Source organism: Bacillus rossius, chromosome 5 (genome assembly GCF_032445375.1).
Source record: "Bacillus rossius redtenbacheri isolate Brsri chromosome 5, Brsri_v3, whole genome shotgun sequence".
Taxonomy (NCBI): Eukaryota; Metazoa; Arthropoda; class Insecta; order Phasmatodea; family Bacillidae; genus Bacillus; species Bacillus rossius.
Genome location: NC_086333.1, coordinates 59196935 through 59218387, shown reverse-complemented (window position 1 = coordinate 59218387; position 21453 = coordinate 59196935). Strand labels below are relative to the sequence as shown.

At 33.8% G+C, this 21453-nt stretch overlaps 1 protein-coding gene across 1 annotated transcript in view; it reads left to right on the top strand.

Annotated features, from left to right (window-relative positions):
• Positions 1-21453, top strand: part of LOC134531844 (protein brambleberry-like) — a 35846-nt gene that overhangs the window by 5833 nt on the left and 8560 nt on the right. Inside the window, exons 5-10 of the mRNA XM_063367829.1 lie at positions 2613-2729; positions 7745-7912; positions 13788-13997; positions 17307-17459; positions 20533-20735; positions 20907-21043. Of these exons, the coding sequence (XP_063223899.1) occupies positions 2613-2729; positions 7745-7912; positions 13788-13997; positions 17307-17459; positions 20533-20735; positions 20907-21043 (988 nt within the window). The remainder of the gene's footprint in view (positions 1-2612; positions 2730-7744; positions 7913-13787; positions 13998-17306; positions 17460-20532; positions 20736-20906; positions 21044-21453) is intronic.

Here is a 21453-nt window from a genome sequence, read left to right as displayed (position 1 = left end):
AGTTGGGACTGAACAACATTTTTATTGTAAACTAGCTTAAAACCTGAATTTTTTTAAAAATCTTACCATTAAAAGAAAAGTACCGTGTTTACTCGCATAATCGTCGCACATTTTATTCTAAAATCAAGTTTGAAAAGTAGGGGTGCTACGATTATGCGGGAAAAAAATTTTTTGTTAGGTAATGTTATTTATAAAAACAAAACTCGTTCATGGATAGTACACTTATTTAAAAAAAAAAAAAAATTGTAGTATACAAGAGCACGCCAAACAATTTATATTAATAATTCATTAAACTAAAAGCTTTCTTTAACTTTAAATAGAAAAACCAAAACTCTTATAGCGAACTCAAGCCACTTGAATCTGACGTGAACTAACGTGTTGTAGTACACACTTGCCATGAAAGAATGCGGGCTATCAAATATAGTTAACTCGGCACCTGACAGAGAGCGCGCGTTGCATCCAATCGGCGAGATATCAATATTCGACTACGTGCGCGCGCTCTATACGGGAAGCAACATAACCAAACACGAATGATGCGCTGGCTACATTTTTATAAGCGGTACGCTGCAGCAACGCAGACGATCAGATAAAGGAAATAACGTTTAAAACGTCTTTAAAAGAAAATTTACATGTCAGATAACTTCGTATTTCCGTTAATTAAATAAGTAAGTGGTAATGACTGAATTAAATTTTAGATTTCTACTTTAAAATACATCGTTTTATACGGAACAGATATGTACCTACACCGGTACACCGCGGCGACGCAGACGATCAGATAAAGGAAATAACGTTTAAAAAGTCTTTAAAATAAAATTTAAACATCAGACGACTTCGTATTTCCGTTGATTAAATAAATAAGTGGTAATGACCGAATAAATATTATATTTCTACATTAAAATACATCGTTTTAAACGGAAAAGATACTACACAAAGTGCTCGGCATCTACTAGCGGAATTAAAAACATTTTGCGAGTTTACGCGAGATGTTTTTTTATCCCAATTTTGACTGCCTAAAATATAGGTGTGATGATTATGCAAGTGCGACGATTATGTGATAAAAGAGGGTATGTGAATAATTCCAAAAACAATAAATTTATTGGGTGCATAAAGGATTTATTTCATAACAAAACCATTTAAGAATGATATTTTTTTAAGTAGATATGTGTAGGCCTTTTTTTATTTTTAGTATAGATCAAGACTGATTTTAAAACTTTTTTTTTTAGAGTGTTCAAGTATATATTTTACCTTGACAAAATCACACTTACCTCCTTTTAATTTTATGAGGTAATACAATTAAAATAATTGTTAAACACATACCTATTTCATTTTCACTAAGGTAATGTCATTGTTTACACTAAAAATTTGATTATGGTTAAAGCTATGCTTAGAATAATTAAATAATTTCACCTTATTACAAATACCTCTCATTATTTAAAAATATTTGATACAATTTCATCTTTATTTGAAATAGCTTTGTGCTTGATGGAATTCTCATCCTCATATTTGATGACTTTCCAAAAATGCTCATACACCTGACTTTTACTTATAAACAAAAGCCTAAACTCTATTTTCCTTATTTCTAACTTAAAAAATGACAAATTTCTTATCAAACTGAATAAGTAGGCACACAAATCCTAAAGAAAACTCAATAAATTTGTTTCTCATAGCCAAGAAGTAAAAAATAAAATAAAATAAAATAACTATCAGAAGAAGCAAAGCTATTTCAAGTTTTTAATATCCAAAACGGAAAGTCAAATCAGTTTTCCAGCCTGAAAATTTTCTCACATCTAGTATACTAGTTGCAGTTACTTAAGTCACTTTATCTGTCTTGTGTTTGTACAAGATATTTTAGGTGGGTTAGTTGTCTAATAAATATAATGTTTGTCCATTTATGTAGATATGTTATATTAAGTGTTCAGTGAAATCAGCTGTGTTGGAAGAAGTTTCTACAGTGTGCTGTGTGTAGGTTTCTAGATCTGTACTAGCACACAGTGGTGGAGTTAGAGGAGGGGCACAGGGGCATTTGCCCCCCCCCCCCCTCCCCAGAAGGGTAAAATATGCTCTGAATAATACGACTTCTGAAGTAATAAACTTGTATTATACAGCTCCGGACTACCGGTGCCCACCCAGAAGTCAATTCTGGGTCCGCCTACACACTTCTTAAGTAATAAAATTATTTTCAAACGGTTCTATGAAAAACATTTGCATTTGTTCAACCATAGTTTCTTCTAGGAAATGTACTTGAATAAATTCAAGGTTTTTTGAAAGTATTGTTTTAAGGGTCTTATCAAAATTTTAAATGGATAGTTTTTTATACTATAAATAATTAGTGTGAAGGATGGACATGTTCAGTTTTGGCAGACTTACAAAATTTAGCTCTGCTGTGTGGAGCGATGTTTGTGTAAAGATTGGGAGTACCCTGAGGAAATCAACCGTCCATCTACTATATCGACCACATTTACTTTTGAACAAATAACATTTTCATGTGGTAGTTTTAACTTTAGTCATTGTAATGAAAGAGAATCTGTGAGTATAGTTTTGAAAGGTTAAGGCAAATATGTTTTTTTCCTTGAGTGCTGTGCTGTTCTCATTTAATTATTTTTTTTGTTAAGAGGCAATTCATGAACAGCTGAAAAGAGAAGCAGAAGAAAAAAAAGAAGACTACTCTAAGATACTTTCCACAATGGGACTTATTAAAGAAACAGTTGACACAACATTAGAGCTTATGGGTTAGTATTATGTATTATTTATTTTAATCTCCTTGCTGTTATAATAATGATTAAGGAAAATAAAAAAAAATTTTGAATCTTTAAATCGTTAGAACTAGTATATATATTTTTATTGTCTGCTTGATGACAGAGTTCAATAGTCGGATGTTGAACCAAACGTCAAATTTTTTATTTTTATACACAATTGTGAAATATTTTAGGTATTTACATTGGTGATCATGGAGAATTTTAAAATAATAGGAAAAACACACACACACACACACATATATATATATATATATATATATATATATATATATATATATATATATATATATATATAAATGGATGGTTTGTATGTTATCTATAATCTATAAAGCATTGGAAATGGTATTCTATTTTAAACTTGCTCACCAAATACTAATCACAGTCACAATCACCATTTGTTTTTATTGAGGATTAAGGTCAGTAAAATTCACAATATACCAATTTTCAAAGCTGCAGTAGCTGGCGTTGCCTTGCCTGAACACAGGGTGAGATATTGTCCGTGAGTTTAAGCAAGATGGATAGCTCTATATGATAGTGTGGTGGACATAGAGAAATGACATGTATGTCTAACACCTATGATTTTCTGTTTACCCATGGCGATTGGTTGAACGATTTAGAAGTGCAGCGCCATCTAGCGGCCAGTCACAAATAAAATGGACAGCATAAAAACCTTCTCCATGAAAAAACACTTCTATGTGACAACTTTCATGGCGATCTGTCAAACGGTGTCGTCGTTTATTTACATCATACGTACATACAAACATCCAATTTTATATATATAGATAGAAAGCTTGCAGTAATGTATCTAGAATTATGTTGGGGAGGGAGGTTATTGTGTTTAGAAACTACTGTTAAATATATTTCAAAGATATTCTACCTATTGTAGCTGTTACCATGACTTATGGAAATTTTTTATATAGTTTTTCTTTTTATGGTCCCGAGACCCCAAAACCATTGTGAACGCAAAAGTTTATATGTATATTTATTATCTCAATTTTGTGGATGAAACAACTGTCAAAATTTTTCACAAATCACTTCCATCTGATACATAAAATCTAGTAGTTTAAAAACTCGGTCAAGTTTGTTAGCAATATCCGACCAAAGAGGTAAAAATGGGGAAGGTTTTTGAAAAACAGAATAATCGTTCAAACTCCCATAATATGGAAAATATCATATTCGTTTGAATTACTAAAATCTCTTCAGAACCCCACTGTGTTACTGACACATGTTTTTCCAATGATTTTTTTCAGTTTGACTTATTAGTTCAGTCAAAACATAAATATCAGGTTGGATATCATTCACTTTAATGCCACAATATTGGATTCTTCTTGAAGATTAACTGCAATTATGTTGGCTGTCCTCAGAATTATCTTTTGTCCTAATAAGTTTTTTATACGTCCAACTATAACTGGTGCAAGGCATTGAAAAAACAAGGTTTTAGGACAAAAAAATCATAACTCCCTTCATAGGCACAACATCGAATATGTGCAAATTTTGTATTAATCTTATCATTTTTATCTAAAACTTTAGTCTGGAACAATTTTTGATAAGTCAAGCCATTGTTGCAGGGGTTGGAAAAAAAGGAGTAAAAAAAAAAATAATTTCTGTACCATTTACAATATTAAATAAGTTCTGATTGATTGTAAAACTTAAATGTATTATCTACAATTTTCATCAAAAATATTCTTTATATGACCAACCATTACTGCAAGGGGTGGAAAATAACAGGGGTTGAAACTAAAATTTTTTTATATTCCTTAGTATGCAAAATCTGTTCATATTGTTTGTAATTCTTATAATTTTTATCTATAATAATATTTGATGAAAGTAATTATTACTGTGAAAACATGCGTTGAAATTTAAAAAAAAAATAAAAACTTATTAATTTCAAATTTGTTTGAATTTATTTTAAACTATCTTAATATTATCTTAAATATTGGTGCAAAGCAAATTTTTATAAGACCACATTATTAGTGCAAGGGATGAAAAATAGTGTTTGAAGGTCAAAAAAATTAAATAATTTCCTTAATTGGCATATAATATGAAATTCGTTGTAAGCTATTCAATGCTGGATACATTGAGTTAAAAATATTTGTAATATTTTTGCTGCCTGGGAAATATGCAAATATTTAATTAAATCATTTTGTAATATTGGAGAACATAAATATGTTATGTACATTAAGTTCTTAAAATGTTCCATAAGTTTATAGAAGTTTTCAAAATATTTATAGAATAAATAGGTACTTCAAAATCTACCTATGCCTTTAGAGTGTGCCGAAAGGGATTATTTTACAGTTTTTTTTTTTTTTTTTTTTTTTTTTTTACAGAAAATCATTTTATCCAGTGCAAGTTTCAGTCAGAATGTGGGATGGGGAGGGGGGGTGTACTTCAAGCCCCTTGACACTGGATGTGCCGCTAATTGAATGCCAAAATGCCATTAGTAGTAGGTTAAAAATGAAATTATAATGAAAATTGCCTATATATTATTTTTTTTTCCATCACAATTGTAGGTCATATTGATTATAAAATAAATCTTGTGATTTACAAATTTTACATTTAAAGTTTATTTGGACTAGTAACAGCAGTAGTTACATGTTAGCCTTAGCAGCATTTTTAACTATTTCCTTAGTATTAGTTTTCTATGACCTTGGAGATATGTGACACTATATCACAAAATTATCAATTTCAGGAGAGCAAGTTTTTGAATTGTTTCAAGTTTGTTTATTTTCAGGTTTCTTTACTATTAGTAAGAATTACTTTATGAAACTTAAACACAGTATTCTTAAAATCTTTAATAGACTCAAATAATGTTTTCATTGAAAACATTTTTTTAAAAAATAAACTTCAGATATAATTTTATGAGTCCTGTAACATCAATACATAAGAGTGAAAAAGGTACATAATACATAATGAACATCATACCAACAATATTTCATAAAAAAAATTGACACTGTTCTTCACCACTGAGATACAGAATTACAAATTTGGTAAATTGTATAAGATTTTTTTCACACATGGAGCGAAAATTGTTTAAGGATTTCAGTTTGGATACTTGGTTACAGTAGGGTTTATTCACGCTTGATCAAGAAACTTGTGAAATCTGCACTTGAAGATAATGTGAGGCAATAGATGCATATAATTCTGTATTAATCATTGCTTGGTAAACATGCCGTAAGGCTGACATTAAAAAATTGTGGCTCCATATTGTATTTTAACATTTAAATGGGGACCTGATGAAATCTTATGTGTAACCGTCAAAACACTACCCTATGTATGTTTCTAACATTTCTGTAAGTTCCAATTAGTTTCAAGTATGATAATGTTAATTCATAATTTAGATGAGTTTCCGGTGGCACAGTTGGCGGGAAGTTGAAAAGAAGCTGAGTTTTCAAAAGTGTTAATTTAACTGTGAATAAATTACATAAGTACATGCATGGATGCACAGACATTAGACCTGTGAAAATACTGGAAATTTCAAATATGAAGATGAATAGTTTCATTATTTGTATTTGATTTAATTTCAAATACTTACTATTCAAAATAACGAACATTTGAATGTATTCAAAGTATAGTGAATTTGTTGCAAACCACCTGGTGTAACTATCAAAATTAAGGTTGAGTAATTGTTCTACCCAGTTAAAATATATGAATGAGCCATATTTATTTCAACACGTGCACATTTAACAGCAAAATGGCTAAAGTTCAGATGGCAGGACAAACTGCAATCTGGGGTGTTGATAAGTTGAAAATAAGCAGTTTGCAACCCTGCAAAAGATCCCTATAATTCAAAAGAATTATTATTTATCATTGTCTTTTAGTTTTTATAACCATTTATGTTAAATATCAATTGCCACTGCACCATGATGTAGCCTAAAATTATTTGTTAAAATATGACTTAAACTATCATAAATAATTAATTTCCCTCTTTCTTGCTTCCATAAGATTTTTATATTTGTATTTTAATTTGACTCTGTCAAAAAAAATTGATATTAACAATATAAAACACATTTAAGCTTAGGTTTTTCATTTTGTACAGATTATAGTGTTTTCTGCTAATGTTGAATGGCTGAAGCAATGCTTGAATATTCGAGGTACTGTAGAGACACAGGAGTTCGTAACAGAGCATGTAGTTCAGTTCTAAGGCACTGGGGTGCCACGGAGTTGAGGGGTCAGATGATTCTGATTAGATTCCTGTTGGAGTCGAACCCTAATTGGGAAGTGTGGAGGATGTTTCTGTTAGTTGGTGGGGTTTCTGGACCAACGCATTTAGTCACTCACTGCTCAATCTCACTGTTTCTTCCCTCATTTGTCTCTAACAACCTCAATGATAAGACACTATATGCTGTCATTTTTTATTTCATCACTAGTGTCTGGTGCTAGTTGTAGCAATTTCCATGTTCTCAAAGCAACATAGACCATTATGCAGTGATTCCAAATAACAATAGGCTGACCCTCCCAGGCCAAGAATTACAGGAGGATTTCGCCGTTATGTGTAGGATATATCTTATGTCATGGATTAAGCACCAATGGGAATATTTTAGCAATGAAATAATCCCATTAAAGCATACAATTAAATTGATTATAAGGGTAGAGGGGATGGAATATAGCTGTCATGTGTGTGTGGAACATATCTTTACTACAATTTATTCATTCAGTCATTCACACTTTCAATTTGTGATATAAGTCGACAAAACTAAGAATTTTGTCTGTTTTCATATTTTTACAATTATCTTCGGAATGTTTTCTATTTAATGAGCTGTATAACAGAATCAAAGTGAGCATTTTTGACGGTTTACAGAATTTTATTTTGAGTAACATGTGGGACACTGTATATCAAATTAAATACATATGTTTAGCACATACAGTGTCCTCAAATATGCAGTGAAGAAAAAAAAATTGGCATTCTTCTTGCTTACAAGGTAAGCTGTTTAGAAACACACAATATAAATATTGTGGCCACATCGTACAGAGCATTGCTCCTTTTTCAGAATCCAAGCTTGCTGCGCTGCAAGGACTGGTAGAAGTGTTGATGAATGAGCCGGAGGGAGTCCTGGATGCCCTGTCCAATGTCTCGAATGTTGTTGAACCCGTAGAGTCGTTGTGGCACAGTATTGATTCTTTCCTGACCGAGGCTGATGGTTCCATGGGCATCGAAGGTAAGTGTGTGTTACACTGTTCTTTAAAGGTAAGAATGCACTCATTACCAATAATGGCCGGAGGTGGCACAGTGGTAAAACACTGGTCTTGCAATCCGGAGGACTCAGGTTCAAATCCTGGTCCAACTTTCCCTTTTCAACTTTTCCATGGTTCTCCGAAATCACGCTAAGCAAATTCTTGGATGGTACTTTTTTTTTTTCCCCTCCATCGATTGTGGTCAGTTTCATTTCCCAGCTTTGCACTGGGTTGTTGAGTTTATCTGTCCCAAATGACCTTGCTGTTGATGAAAATAAAATCCAAGTTAAATACTGTAATTAAATATTCTTCATTTATTTATTATTTACTATAATTTATTGTGACATGCTTACCTATGGCTAGATGTCTAGGCACAATACAAATCCACTATTACAGGCAATGTAAACATCCCCACAAAGCTACAAGAGAACAAATACAAAACAGGTACAAGGACATGAATGCTAGACAACACTAAACAATACTGGACAACTAAAAAAAAAACTGGACAACACCTATAACTAAACACACATTTATTAGTTCATGTAATTATACAAAAGCTAGCTTAAAAATGTGCATCTTCACTCGCACAGTTTCAGAGAATTTCTTAAAGCTAACCATTTAAAGAAAATAACAAAATAAGTGCCGTCAAGTGGGGTTACTTTGACCAAATTTGTTAAAAAAATTTAAATAATTCGTAAGAATATTGATAGAAAGTATAACCAAACATATTACATTTGGGGCTGGCACTTAAGCTAACTGTGCAAATGTGTACATCTTAATTATCTCTCATTAATTTGGAACAGGATTTTTTTTTCTAAGTGGTCAATGTTATCCCTTGTGTGGGGTAACTTTGACCACGTGTTAAAAACCTCAGGTTGAGGCATCCTGAGTCATAGTAACCCCACAGGGATGAATGATTGACCCTTTAAATGATAAAATGTAGCTTTAATATTGTTATATACTATATTTTACATGCTGGTTTACTTCAAACTAAGAATGCCAAACATAAAATATTCAAATATTATAATTATAGGTGTCATGCAACTTTAATAATGACATATTTAAAAACTAGGAACCAATATTTCACATAAAATATTTGTAAAACATTTAACACTTGAACAGAAATGTTTTCAAAGTTTTTCACATCAGTAACACACAGTTTATATCAAATCCTCTGAGTTCATCCTGTGAAAAATGTAAACCACGTTTCAGCTGATCGGGTTTGCTCAGCACACTGACAACTTGATCCCTTGAAATCACACTCTCGTCAAAAATTTTAGGCCACACTAATTTACCAGTATTCCTTTGTCGTTTCAGGAATTTCACTTGCAATTCGGAGTTGTGAATTACTGTAAGTTCCCCAAAAAAAATCTTGCGTGTTTTGTGCATAGTTGGTATCCACACGACCACAAAATCACCAGGGTTGATATTTTGTGAACTGGTTGCCTGTTCGCTGTTTGTAGCCTGTTCTGTGGATGGTTCCGATGAATTGTTGACATCACTGTCATTGCTGGAAACAGATCCACATGGATCATCAACCATTTCCTCTTTGGCAAAAGAACCACTGTCCTCTCTGGAAAATGACTCACACGGATTATTACCAATGTCTTCTACTCCGACACTCTTCCAAGGTATTACATTTACCTTGGTGCGTTTTCTTCTGGGTTGTGAAGTACCAACATTACCATGCCTCATGTTTTGTAGCATTTCAACCACCACTTCAGAAACCCTAGGCATAATTTCTTCCAAATCTGTACTTCCTCCTTGGGGCAATTTCTCCAAAACTTCATCAGGGTTAAAAGGACTTATCCCACACTTTCTAAATCCAGATATAAGGTTTTGACTACAGCCATCTTCACCAGACCCCTTCACTTTGTCATACAAAACCTTTAACAATGATGGGAAACTGTCTTTTGACAGAGTTTGAGTTTTCTTTTTCAGCCCATATTTCCAGTTATCAAGAATTTGGCGCCAGTATTTTTTAAGAGGGCCATAAAGGCTTACCTACCTTTTGCTCGTGTTTTGTGTGCAGTCGGTTGATGAATGTACCTTTTGCAATTTTGAAGTGTTTTGCAGCTTGTGTTATGGACATTCTTCCTGCTTTTACTTCGGCCATTGCAATTTTGAAGACATCTTTAGAAATACTATTGTATCTCCTATTGAGTGGTTCTCTAATATACTTCCTTGCCATGATCTTCCTGTGAACAGATTTACAAAACAATGTGGTAGCTGATAGTGTACCTACCATATTAAAAAAAATATATGAATATTATTTTGACACTGGGGTTACTCTGACCGGTCAAAGTAACCCCATTTCACATAAAAATATGCCATGTTTTAATGAATTATGATTACTGCATTCTAAACATCCATGAGCATGTAAATATTTATTGGAATCCATTCAGGATAAATAATTTGTACTTACCAAATCGTAAAACACTGAGAAACTGTGAAGATTTTCTTTCACCATGCAGATTTTATCTGGCTTCTAATTAGCATCAAAAATAACAGATGAACATCATAGATAACATAAACATGAAATATTATGTAAAGCTTTTTTAGTCCATAGAGAACATTTAAAAGAGGTCACACAATGGAAAGTACGCCATGTTTGATATGATAATATTCATACAATTGCCACCAGAGGTGCTACAATATTTTATTACTTTTTGGTCAAAGTAACCCCAGTGGTCAATATTTAAAAAATTGTTAAACGCCCTATTTCATTTTAATTATGTTCATGCCATAGTTTGTACTAAAACTTTAATTTATTATCATTAAAGCTATGGTTAGAATAATTAAATAATTTCACCTTATTACAAATACGTCCCAGTATTTGAGGATATTTGTTACTATCTCATCTTTATTTAAAATAAAGAGTATATTAGTTAATTCTTAGTTTGCTTACTGTTCCTTAAATATTATCTCCAAATTTTTTACCCCTCTCCTCTACCCACACAGATGCCCATGTAAAAATTCAAAACTAAGTAAATATCTCAATATCCGTTAACCAAACAAAAGTTAACTTTTTTTTTCTACCACAGATGTGAATTACAAAATAACTATAGCAAACTTATATTTACATTATGTTTTAACTTAACTTGCCAGTACGGATTTAAAGGATTTCATAACTTATTATTTTTATTTTTAAAATAATAATAACCCCTGTAACAACTAAATGGTGATATTTCGGAGAACGTTGAATTAGAGAAGGTGGTTGAAGGTATGTTCATTTATCAGTTCCAATAACTTAAATTAAGTTTGATTTGATGAGAAGATATTTTTTTTTATGTTGAAACTATATTTACAATATTTCACCTTTTAAAAAGTAGAAAAGCAGCAAATTTTAAAAAAGAGTGGGTAGATTTTACATGTTTATAAATCATACCACATAACCTAGAGCCTGCTTGATTGGCTTCAGAGATACAACTTTTATAGTAAAAATTTTTTTTACCAATTTTTATTTAAATATGGAAAAATGGTAACGGTTAAAACATGATATTAAATCATAAATTTGTATGTTATTCTTGCTCAGTTTCTTACCTTCATCTTAATTTGCTTGGATATCTTATATATTATTTCTCTAGCCTGATTTTCTACCGGTCCGCGAGATCTTCCTTATTCCTTTATCAAATTCTATGATTTACCCCTCATTTTACTCATTTTAAAGCTTAGAAGGATGCCGTACGACTCATTCAGCGTTAAAATGTAGTTCAACCTTCAAACTACTAAACAGCCGACATATAACATTGAGAAACATTCTGCAATGGCCAAAGTATTAGTAACATCTAAAATCATCATCTGGGACGAATGTACAATGGCGCACAAACGCGCATTGGAAGTACTTGACCGAACATTGAAAGATCTGCGCAATGACTAAAGATGTTTTAGCGACACAATGATTTTACTGTCTGGCGATTTCCGCCAAACACTACCAGTCATTCCAAGATCGACTGCTGCCGATGAAATAAACACTTGCCCCAAATCTTCAAATTGTGGCGCTATGTGAACAAACTTCAGCTGGCACCAAACATGAGAGTTGCATTGCTGAACAATCCATCTGCTGAAGATTTCTCCAAGCAATTGCTGACTATCGGTCGACGAATCGAACGGATTGATTTCATTTCTTCTGAATTTTTACAATTTTGTCTCATAGAAAGATGAGCTCATCAACAAAGTGTTCCCGAACATCATTGCTAACCACAAAAATAACAAATGGTTGATTGAGCGAGCAATTTTGGCAGCTAAGAACAAAGATGTGGATGACAAACTTTGTAATTCAGAATCAAATTGTTAGTACTCTGCATTCATTTAAATCTATTGACTGTATAACAAACAAAGATGCAGCCACAAACTATCCAACTGAATTTTTAAACTCCTTGGATGTGCCTGGCTTACCACCGCACAATTTAGAACTGAAGATTGGCTCGGTAGACATCATGCTTCGAAATCTAAACCAACAAAAACTATTCAATGGAACACGTTTGGTGATAAGAAAATTGATGATCAATGTGATACTCAAATGAAAATTAAAAGGTGAGGAAGTTCTCATTCCAGGGATTTTGATGATCCCAACCAATAAGCCTTTTGAATTTAAACAAATTCGATTTCCGATTCGTCTTGCAAGGCGATTAACAAATTAACAAATCACAAGGCCAATCCTTAAGTGTTTGTGGTCTGAATCTAGAAAATACATGTTTTTCTCATGGTCAATTGTACGTGGCATGTTCACGTGTAGGCAAACCATCCGCTTTATTTGTTCTTGCGACTGAAAATAAAACGAAAAATGTATATCACAAGGTGTTTCACTGAAGAGAATCAACCTGAGTGCAACCCATGCAGCAAAATATGTACATAGCTTCAATAAAGCAAATGTCTTTTTGACACGCCATTGAAATACTTGATATGTACTTTTATTGAATTTTTAGTATTCATTTTATTACGTTAATAAAATCCTAAATTAAGTTTAACTAAAAGTTAACGTGACATGCATTGACTGTTAGGCGGTACAAAGTTCGCCGGGTCAGCTAGTACTATATAAAATGTATGTATTTTTTAATGTACATAATAAAGGTTGGTATTGACTGTTGAAAAATGGATACATATGTATGTATATTAAATTTGACTTTCATTCAATAATTTTTGACAATTTTTTTTTTTTCCCGCAACCATGTAGTCTGAACCATTCTTGCACACCTTGGCAGCTCCAAATGTGAAATGCCAATAAAACACCTTAAAAAATTGTATTGAAGACTTCAAGGAATGAATAAAAAAAATTGTTTGATATAATTCATTTTTAAAAATTGTAAACCTTTTTGATACAAATCCTGCATACTAATTAAATCTTTCACATTTTCATGAGTATGATATGAATTTAAATTTAGTTGCTTGCTAGTATTCTGAAGATTTGATATTCAAAGAAAAAATATTTTTAGTATACTATTGGAGGAAATGTGGTAAATTCAACCTGACAACTCTGAAGTCCTAGTACCATTCCTGAATATATTTTGTACATTTAGTATGTAAGTATGTAAATAAAATTATGAAAGTTATTGATTTGTGAATCTTAATTTCTTGTAAGTTTATTTATTTTTGACCCTTGATACTTATATTATTATTTGAAAGATGTATTTTGTTACATGCTGTTGCATTAAGGCAGTTATTCTCCAAATCAGAAAATATGATCTCAGCCTCTATTAGTTCGGATAAGCAGGACTCCACTGTATGCTTGCAGGGTGGTTGGATGATGATTTTTATCACTTGTTAAAGCCCTGCAATTTGTAAGTTTATGTTGATCTGTAAGGTATCAGCAAGGTTGGGGAACCTTGAATGTAGCCTACTGACCGTGCTTGTGCCCAGGCATGCGGCTCGGCTCGCTCAGGAGCATGGCCGTGCAAGTGCTGGTGATGCTGGGTTGCGTGATGTTCTGCTCGTTCTGCGACGCCGGCTTCTTGAGCCACGCCTTCGCCTTCGCCCTCTACGCGAACCTGCTGTGGATGTGTTACGGCGAAGCTGCCACAGGCCTGGAGCTCCACGTCCTCGCCACCGTGTTTGCCTCTCTCAGAGCAGGTAACTGCGACTGTGCATTCACGCTCTCGCTCCTTTAACCTCCAAACTGTGGTCCACCGCACAATCATCCAGCCATGAAAACCACCAAACTCTGTCAAACAAAAACAACTCATCATTAGCATCATAATATAGTCATCATCAATGTGATCATCATTCATCATGATAAAATGCTAGACAACAACATGTTGCCAATTTTAGGCTAGTACTTTGAAGGTACTTTATTAGGTACTTTATTAGGGGAGGTAATTCCTAATGTACCAAAACAGCATTTTCCTGGAGTAGGTGAAAACTGTGTTTGTTTATAGGTTTTTGAGTAACATGAAACTCAAAGACTTATGGTGATGGGACCTCCAAGATTATATGTAGTGGGATCCAAACCTCTTGGGTACAGAGTAATGATGGAGTATTTCAATTAAACTTCAGACCCTCGCCATATGACTGTGAGGCATTAGTGATCACTGCTACCAAGACCTCTACAGGTGAAAAAATACTTTCGAAGAATATTACCCAAGATGGATGCAGCATAAATTGAGCCCATGAGCAAAGGTTCAGTCATTCAATTCCAACCCTTCATGACTGATACTGACTTGAGAGCACTGATTCAATGTTTAGTCTGTCTGAACTAACCATAATCTGTGATCATTATGTTTTTTGTACCACAAGTTTGAAAAACATTTCCTTTATCTTTACTTTATATTGTGCAAGAACCATTTATTTAATAATTGATTGATTAGCTTGACGTCTCATCGACATCAAGGTCATTAGCGATGATAATGAGCATTGGCGAGTGAATGGTGGGGGGGAAATGGGAGCACCTCATGTAATCCCACTGGCTCACGACAATGTCTGCCACGTTTCCCACCCGCGAAAAATCCATGTTCGACCTCGCCGAGAATCAACTCCAGATCACTGTGGTGGTAGGCGAGTCATCTGACCACTCAATCACCATAGACACTTAATTTTTACTTAAGAAAATTCACTAAAATTTATGTAGGTAGTCATGGTATGAAACTTGAAAGAAACTAAATAAATATACATATTTTCAGGTCATCTAGGAGGAAGGCCAAGTACCTTTTTAAAGAAAATGTTTTGAGTTTATTTAATATCTTATTAATTATTACACCAGGTTCATTAACATTTCAGGGTGTCTGCAGGTCATGAATGTCAGAAAAAAGCAAAGAAACAAGAAACTGGAGGATTGGTCATGGAAAAGTTACAAAATAAATAGTAATGTGTGGTGGAAATCATGAAACTTTAATATTTAGCAAACTTTCACTGACTTGCATTTTGTTTCTTGACACATTTCAATTTACTGACACGTTTCCTCTCAAGTGTGTATAAATTATCTTTAAAAAGGTTTTACTTCTCTAACTTAAAAATTGGTACATTCCTGCATACGGTAGATATATTTTGTATTACCTACATTTGCTCATGTTTAGTTTGGCTTATTTAATATATAAAATCAATGATGCAAAAAATGTCCTGGAAAAGTCCTGATATTGGTTCACCAAATACTTGTATAAAGAAGGAGCCCTGTGCATTTATTAATGTCATAGTCCTAAAGTGACAATTTGAACTCAAAATCTTTACATTTGAGACATAAAGGCAGGGAGCAGTTACGCCAAAGTATAAGAAGCTAGTCCATAATAACTATGTGGAAGATGCAAATTTAAAACAAATTCAATTTTTCAATGAACAGTTTTTTTTTATTAATGTTATCATCATGAATAATACATATTTGTACTGTGAAATGTATTTAATCCGGTGTTCTATGGTTCATCACGTTTTTTAATGTCACCAAGCAATGCACTATCACATTTAGATTTTTTTGGGTTTTCTAGCAGGTTTCATTTCATGTTTTCACATTTGGTGTTCCCGTTAAAATTATATTGATGTTCATAATCTGTCAAAACTGCTAATCTAGTTTGGCTGTGGTTCCAAGCCCGCTGAATTAAAGACCTTTTACCATATTAAATTTACTGTCGAGAATGTTTGGGTCACGTTCATGAGCTTGTGGCTTCATGGTATTGAATTAAATGAGCAAGGTTATTGCAGCATGTGACTAGAGGCTCAAGCCATGGTATAGCATCATAATGTTTGTGATCTCCCATTTCTACAAATTCAATTCCTTTATGGCATGCAAAATATTAAAGATTTATTGTGTAAGCACTTTTTGCCAATGAATGTGAAATACCGTATTTACTCGTGTATAGCGCGCCCTCGTGTATAGCGCGCACCACGATTTTTGCAACAAATTCCAAAGAAAAAAATTTTTTTTTCCCCATAAATAAATTTTACTAACATTTTGTGGTACCTGTACGTGTGAAACAAATGATAATTTAAATTGATGTGTGGTGATGCGTCAGGAAAATACTTAAACTCTGCTGTGTAGACGGAAGATAATGAAGCGCTGTATCGTCACAACTGGTACTTGGGCGGAGGGAGGGAGGCAGGCAGTAACAGAGACGCGCGGAGGATTAGATGACTCACCGGTAGCAGCTGGGACGAGGAAGCGAAGGAAGTGGGAGGGGGAATGGCGACAACATTCTTTCTCTCTCTTTTATTTTACTAGCTGCGTTGGCTTTGTGTAGAGGGGGAGGTCTAAAAATAAACAAGAGACGTGCGAGCTTGCGCGCGCACGTGTGTGTGTGTGTGTGTGTGTGTGTGTGTGTGTGTGTGTGTGTGTGTGTGTGTGTGTGTGTGTGTGTGTGTGTGTGTGTGTGTGTGTGTGTGTGTGTGTGTGTGTGTGTGTGTGTGTGTGTGTGTGTGTGTGTGTGTGTGTGTGTGTGTGTGTGTGTGTGTGTGTGTGTGTGTGTGTGTGTGTGTGTGTGTGTGTGTGTGTGTGTGTGTGTGTGTGTGTGTGTGTGTGTGTGTGTGTGTGTGTGTGTGTGTGTGTGTGTGTGTGTGTGTGTGTGTGTGTGTGTGTGTGTGTGTGTGTGTGTGTGTGTGTGTGTGTGTGTGTGTGTGTGTGTGTGTGTGTGTGTGTGTGTGTGTGTGTGTGTGTGTGTGTGTGTGTGTGTGTGTGTGTGTGTGTGTGTGTGTGTGTGTGTGTGTGTGTGTGTGTGTGTGTGTGTGAAAGAGAGGCCTTGTTGCTTGTGCGTGTGTGTGGGGGGCTGGCCAGAAACGTCAACAATCACCTGGCAGTTAACGACTTCCACTCCTCCTCCCTTCCACACCCCCCTTTTTTTTTTCCCGTGTATAGCGCGCCTTATTTTTTTCCCTTACTTGAGGGGAAAAAAGGGTGCGCTATACACGAGTATATACGGTACACTTTTTGTTGATGCAGTTTTTTCTTTCTTTTCTTTCCAGTGCAATGGTTTGTTACATGCATGTATGGTTTTCTGCGTATCACTGATAACAAGGTTGGCAGTATCTACACGCTAGAAAATAATGCGTATGTCTCTGTCAAAGACGAGAAAAAATTTTTCTCTTCTTCAAAAGACAGTGCAGTAGGATTTTTTGGTGAGTGCTACCAGTAATTATTTTTTTTTATTTGGTATGTAAAGTGTATTGCTGGTGTGCAGTTCATAGAAAAGACATTTGAGTTAGTCCTCTTCATACAAAAGCATTAAATTTAGTGTTTCAGGAATATTTATGTATATTAAACCTTTTCTTTTCAACTCTTCAATAATAATCATAATGTAGTAAAAAAATGCTGATCCTGTTTTTGATGTGTAAACATCTTAGCTCTTGGTATACTAGCTCTTGGTATACTGTATTTGGTAGGAGTAATTTAGTGAAAATGGTAAGGAAATCAATGAACGGAAATACGAGACAAAGATGGCGTGTAGCAACATATGCCCGTGTTTAGTAAATGTCGTAAAAATTAGGGTACATACCAAACGTATTGGTGTGCCCAATGAAAACTTGTGATAGTGAAACTTTCCTGGAATATATTTGGTAAACTAAAATAGTCATAGTAAAAAGTAATCCAAAGTTTTAAAATATGTTAGCAAAATGGCATTACACTACTGTTAATACATAGTCTCCTCCTAAATTCAAATTGTTCTGATAGCTTAATTGTAGAATGTGTACTTGTTAACCTGAAGGAACTGGGTTCAAATCTTATTGTTGAGAAAATTTTTACTTTTTTTAATAACTTTATAAAATACAATATTAATGTTTAATCAGCTGAATAAACTTAAGGTTTGTTTGTAGGAAGTATTTACTAACTGTTTTCTGTCCTTTAAGCAAAAACATATTTACAAACATATTCTTATAATACTTGTTTTAAATGTTTCAGGTTAACACTTTAGTAATGCCATAGAAGTATAACTTCTAACGTGTGCGGAAACTTTATAGTATAACTGTTTAATAAATTTTAATAAGATTTACACTATTTTAATAAAATTCCTTGTTGACAGTCAAGTCCAAAGTCAGGATCTTTACAACTACAACTTTTAGTATGAAAAATACTTTTAAAAAAAGATAGCGCCACTTTTGTAATGCTTTAGAAAACCAACAAAATGTTAAATATCATTTACGCCATGTTCACCCCAACATAATATTCCTGGCTGATAAAATTTGGGTGTTTTTAAAGTTGCTATTATATTTTGTTATGACTATCCAAATTTACAAATTGTATTCCAAGATAGTTTCACTACCATAAATTTACTTTGGCATACCAATACGCTTAATACATTCCCCGATGTTTGCGAAACATGCACGGGTGCATGTTGCCACATGTGGGTCTGCCGTCTTGATGACTTTGGCTCGTACAGTTTCTGCATGCATGCGTATTGGACTTTCACCCTGTCAAATTTCCGTTCTGTAATGTGCCACTCTTATTTCATTGCATTTATGGTGCATACTTAAAATTTCACCCTCACCATGCCTAAAGAAGTATACCTTCAAAAATGCAGGCATTGATTATCTGGTCTGGGGGGAGGGGATGTTACATGTTCCACCTTGAGGCATTTACGTATGACATGTTCGGTACTCCTGTTGTTCGGCTAGTCCTGAGAAATCAATAATACCATCATGTTAAACAGAAGCATAGATAGGTTTTTAAAAGGGGAAAAAATTTTCCTTTTCTCTTGAAATGAATTTGTTTCAGATATTTGTCACACATTATTTTAAAGAATTTTCCGTTAATTTTAGTGTCCAAATTTCATATTATAATTTTATTTGCAACATGAACAACATGTGAGAACAGATTAATTTGCTCGTTATAGAAGTTAGATGTTTACACGTCAGTACTGAAAGAGTACTGAAGGACTTGCTAATTTTCCCCCCCATGTTTACAAGACTTATTTGCATAATAAATGTAACTTCACTTTCTATGAATAAGATATTTATAAAATTACACTTTATACGCCTGAAATTAATTTTATTCGCCCGATAGTTGCCATGGTTTTATTTTAAGTAAATGAAAACTTCTGCAAACTGGTTACTGAGTAAAAAAGTCATAATTGCTTTAAAAAAAAAGCTAGGAGCAATTAAGTTTAATGTGTGGCTGTTGACAAGACCATGCTTTTACTGTTAAAAATTAAATACAATGTGTTTTTAGTTTAAGAACCAATAGGCTCTTAACAGTAAATTGATTTGACAAAAGTGCAGGAGTAAATAATGAAAACATTTTAGTAAATTTACAGAAAAGCCATGCATGATGCAACTGTATTTTACTTGTTACAAGATAATATAATCATTGTTTGGTTATGAACTATAAATATTTTGACAGGCAAACATATTCCGGGTGAAATGATTCACAAGATGTGCAGATATTACAGCTGTGCCGAATGGGATTGGTAGAAGCCGAAATTTTGTAGCTGTTGTCTGCACTTCTGTCGATATATGTTGCAACCATAAATTGTGGGCCAATATAATTAATTTCCCCTGTTTTCGTAAAAACTCAAATTTGGATGATTTAGTGGAAGATAAGTTTTGTTACTTGCCCTCACTTAAATTCATCCAATAAATTAACCTGCTGACAAACATTGAAGAAGCATAGTTTTTCATGGTCTTGAAAATTTGTGCCATTTAAATCATTGAGATAAAACTATGACTTTCTGTTATTTTAAATTTATAATTTGAGAATATTATTATTTTTCTAAACAATCTCCTGTATTTGTCACAGAAAAATTCATACAAATTTTTCATGACTCATGGCCATTTTTACAATAGTATTATCTTGGAAAGGTTTTTCCAAAGAAACTGGGAACTAAGCTATTGACTTCTGGATACTTTATTCCCAGATTTTCTTGCCATCCAATGCTTCTGTAAATGATTCTTATTAATGACTCATCTTTAAAGATTTTCACAAACCTCCTAATGAAAAATTCTACTCAGTTAAATAAAGAATTTGTCTAACATAAAATTTTTGAAAGAATCAAAGTATTCTGTCCCTTGAATATTACGATGGCATTAGTTGACTGTTTAAGGCATGACACACAAGGGTTGGAATTAGATTAAAATTGAAGATGAGTTGAAGTAAAATGTTATGTGAAAAGACCTTTGGTATTTTGTGATTTGTCTTAGTCACAGCCACAGGACAAATGTGGGATGTTGGTATAATGTTGTGTGTTTTTTTGGGCAGGCAAACCGTGGCAGAAACTGCGTACCCTGTTTCAGAAAATTAAGCTCAAAAAGTCAGATGAATATGGTGGTGATGATATTCATGAAGAAAATGGTCTTAATGGTACTGGCTGTAGAACTTACTGTAATGAAGATGATGTTGACAGTGAAAACTCATCTGATGATAAGCTAAAAGAAACAGACGATGACGTTACGCCATTTAAGGTGAGAATAAGAGTGAATGTTTATGAAATAACTGGCAGCATTTCCCTCTGTATTGTCAGATTAAAATTTGTTGCAATCTGTGGCGTGTACATGCCAACTGAGTTGAGTTATGTTCTAAACGATGGCGTGCATTGTCTCTATTATATGACTCCGAAGTGCCGTGTGTTGTAGCGTGGCAGTAGCTCGAGTCGCCCACTTTCCCCTGTTGCAAAGCAGCTCATTTCGCACATTGGTGGGTGGCGGACGCCCGAGCAAGGCTTGGAGCATCGGCAGAGAAGTGCAACTCCAACCAAGCAGTTGCCAGACAGGTATTGTTTTCCAAAACCAGTTTTGAGATTCAAAGTAGCCATTACTAAATATTTGCTTTAGTGTGGATATTTTTTCTTTCTTCTTCAACCTTTAACTATTAGGGTAGTTCTCAGAATGTAGCTGTATATTTAAACATGTACCGTATTTACTCACATAATGTCCGCAGTAATTAGGCTACATTTTTGACCCAAAAATGGGGTACGGACATTATGAGGTGAAGTCCGAAAAAATTTTTTTCCTCAAAATTTTACGTTTTGTGTAGAGTAAAAAAATTGTTCTCTCATAATTAGTTTACTAGCAGAGCGTTGGTGACTGGCGACCCTCCGCAGCGGACGTGAAAAATGTGACAGGTACGAGATAATTGGATGCCGGCGATTAGTGGAAGACGCCACTCAATTTTTTTTTTTCT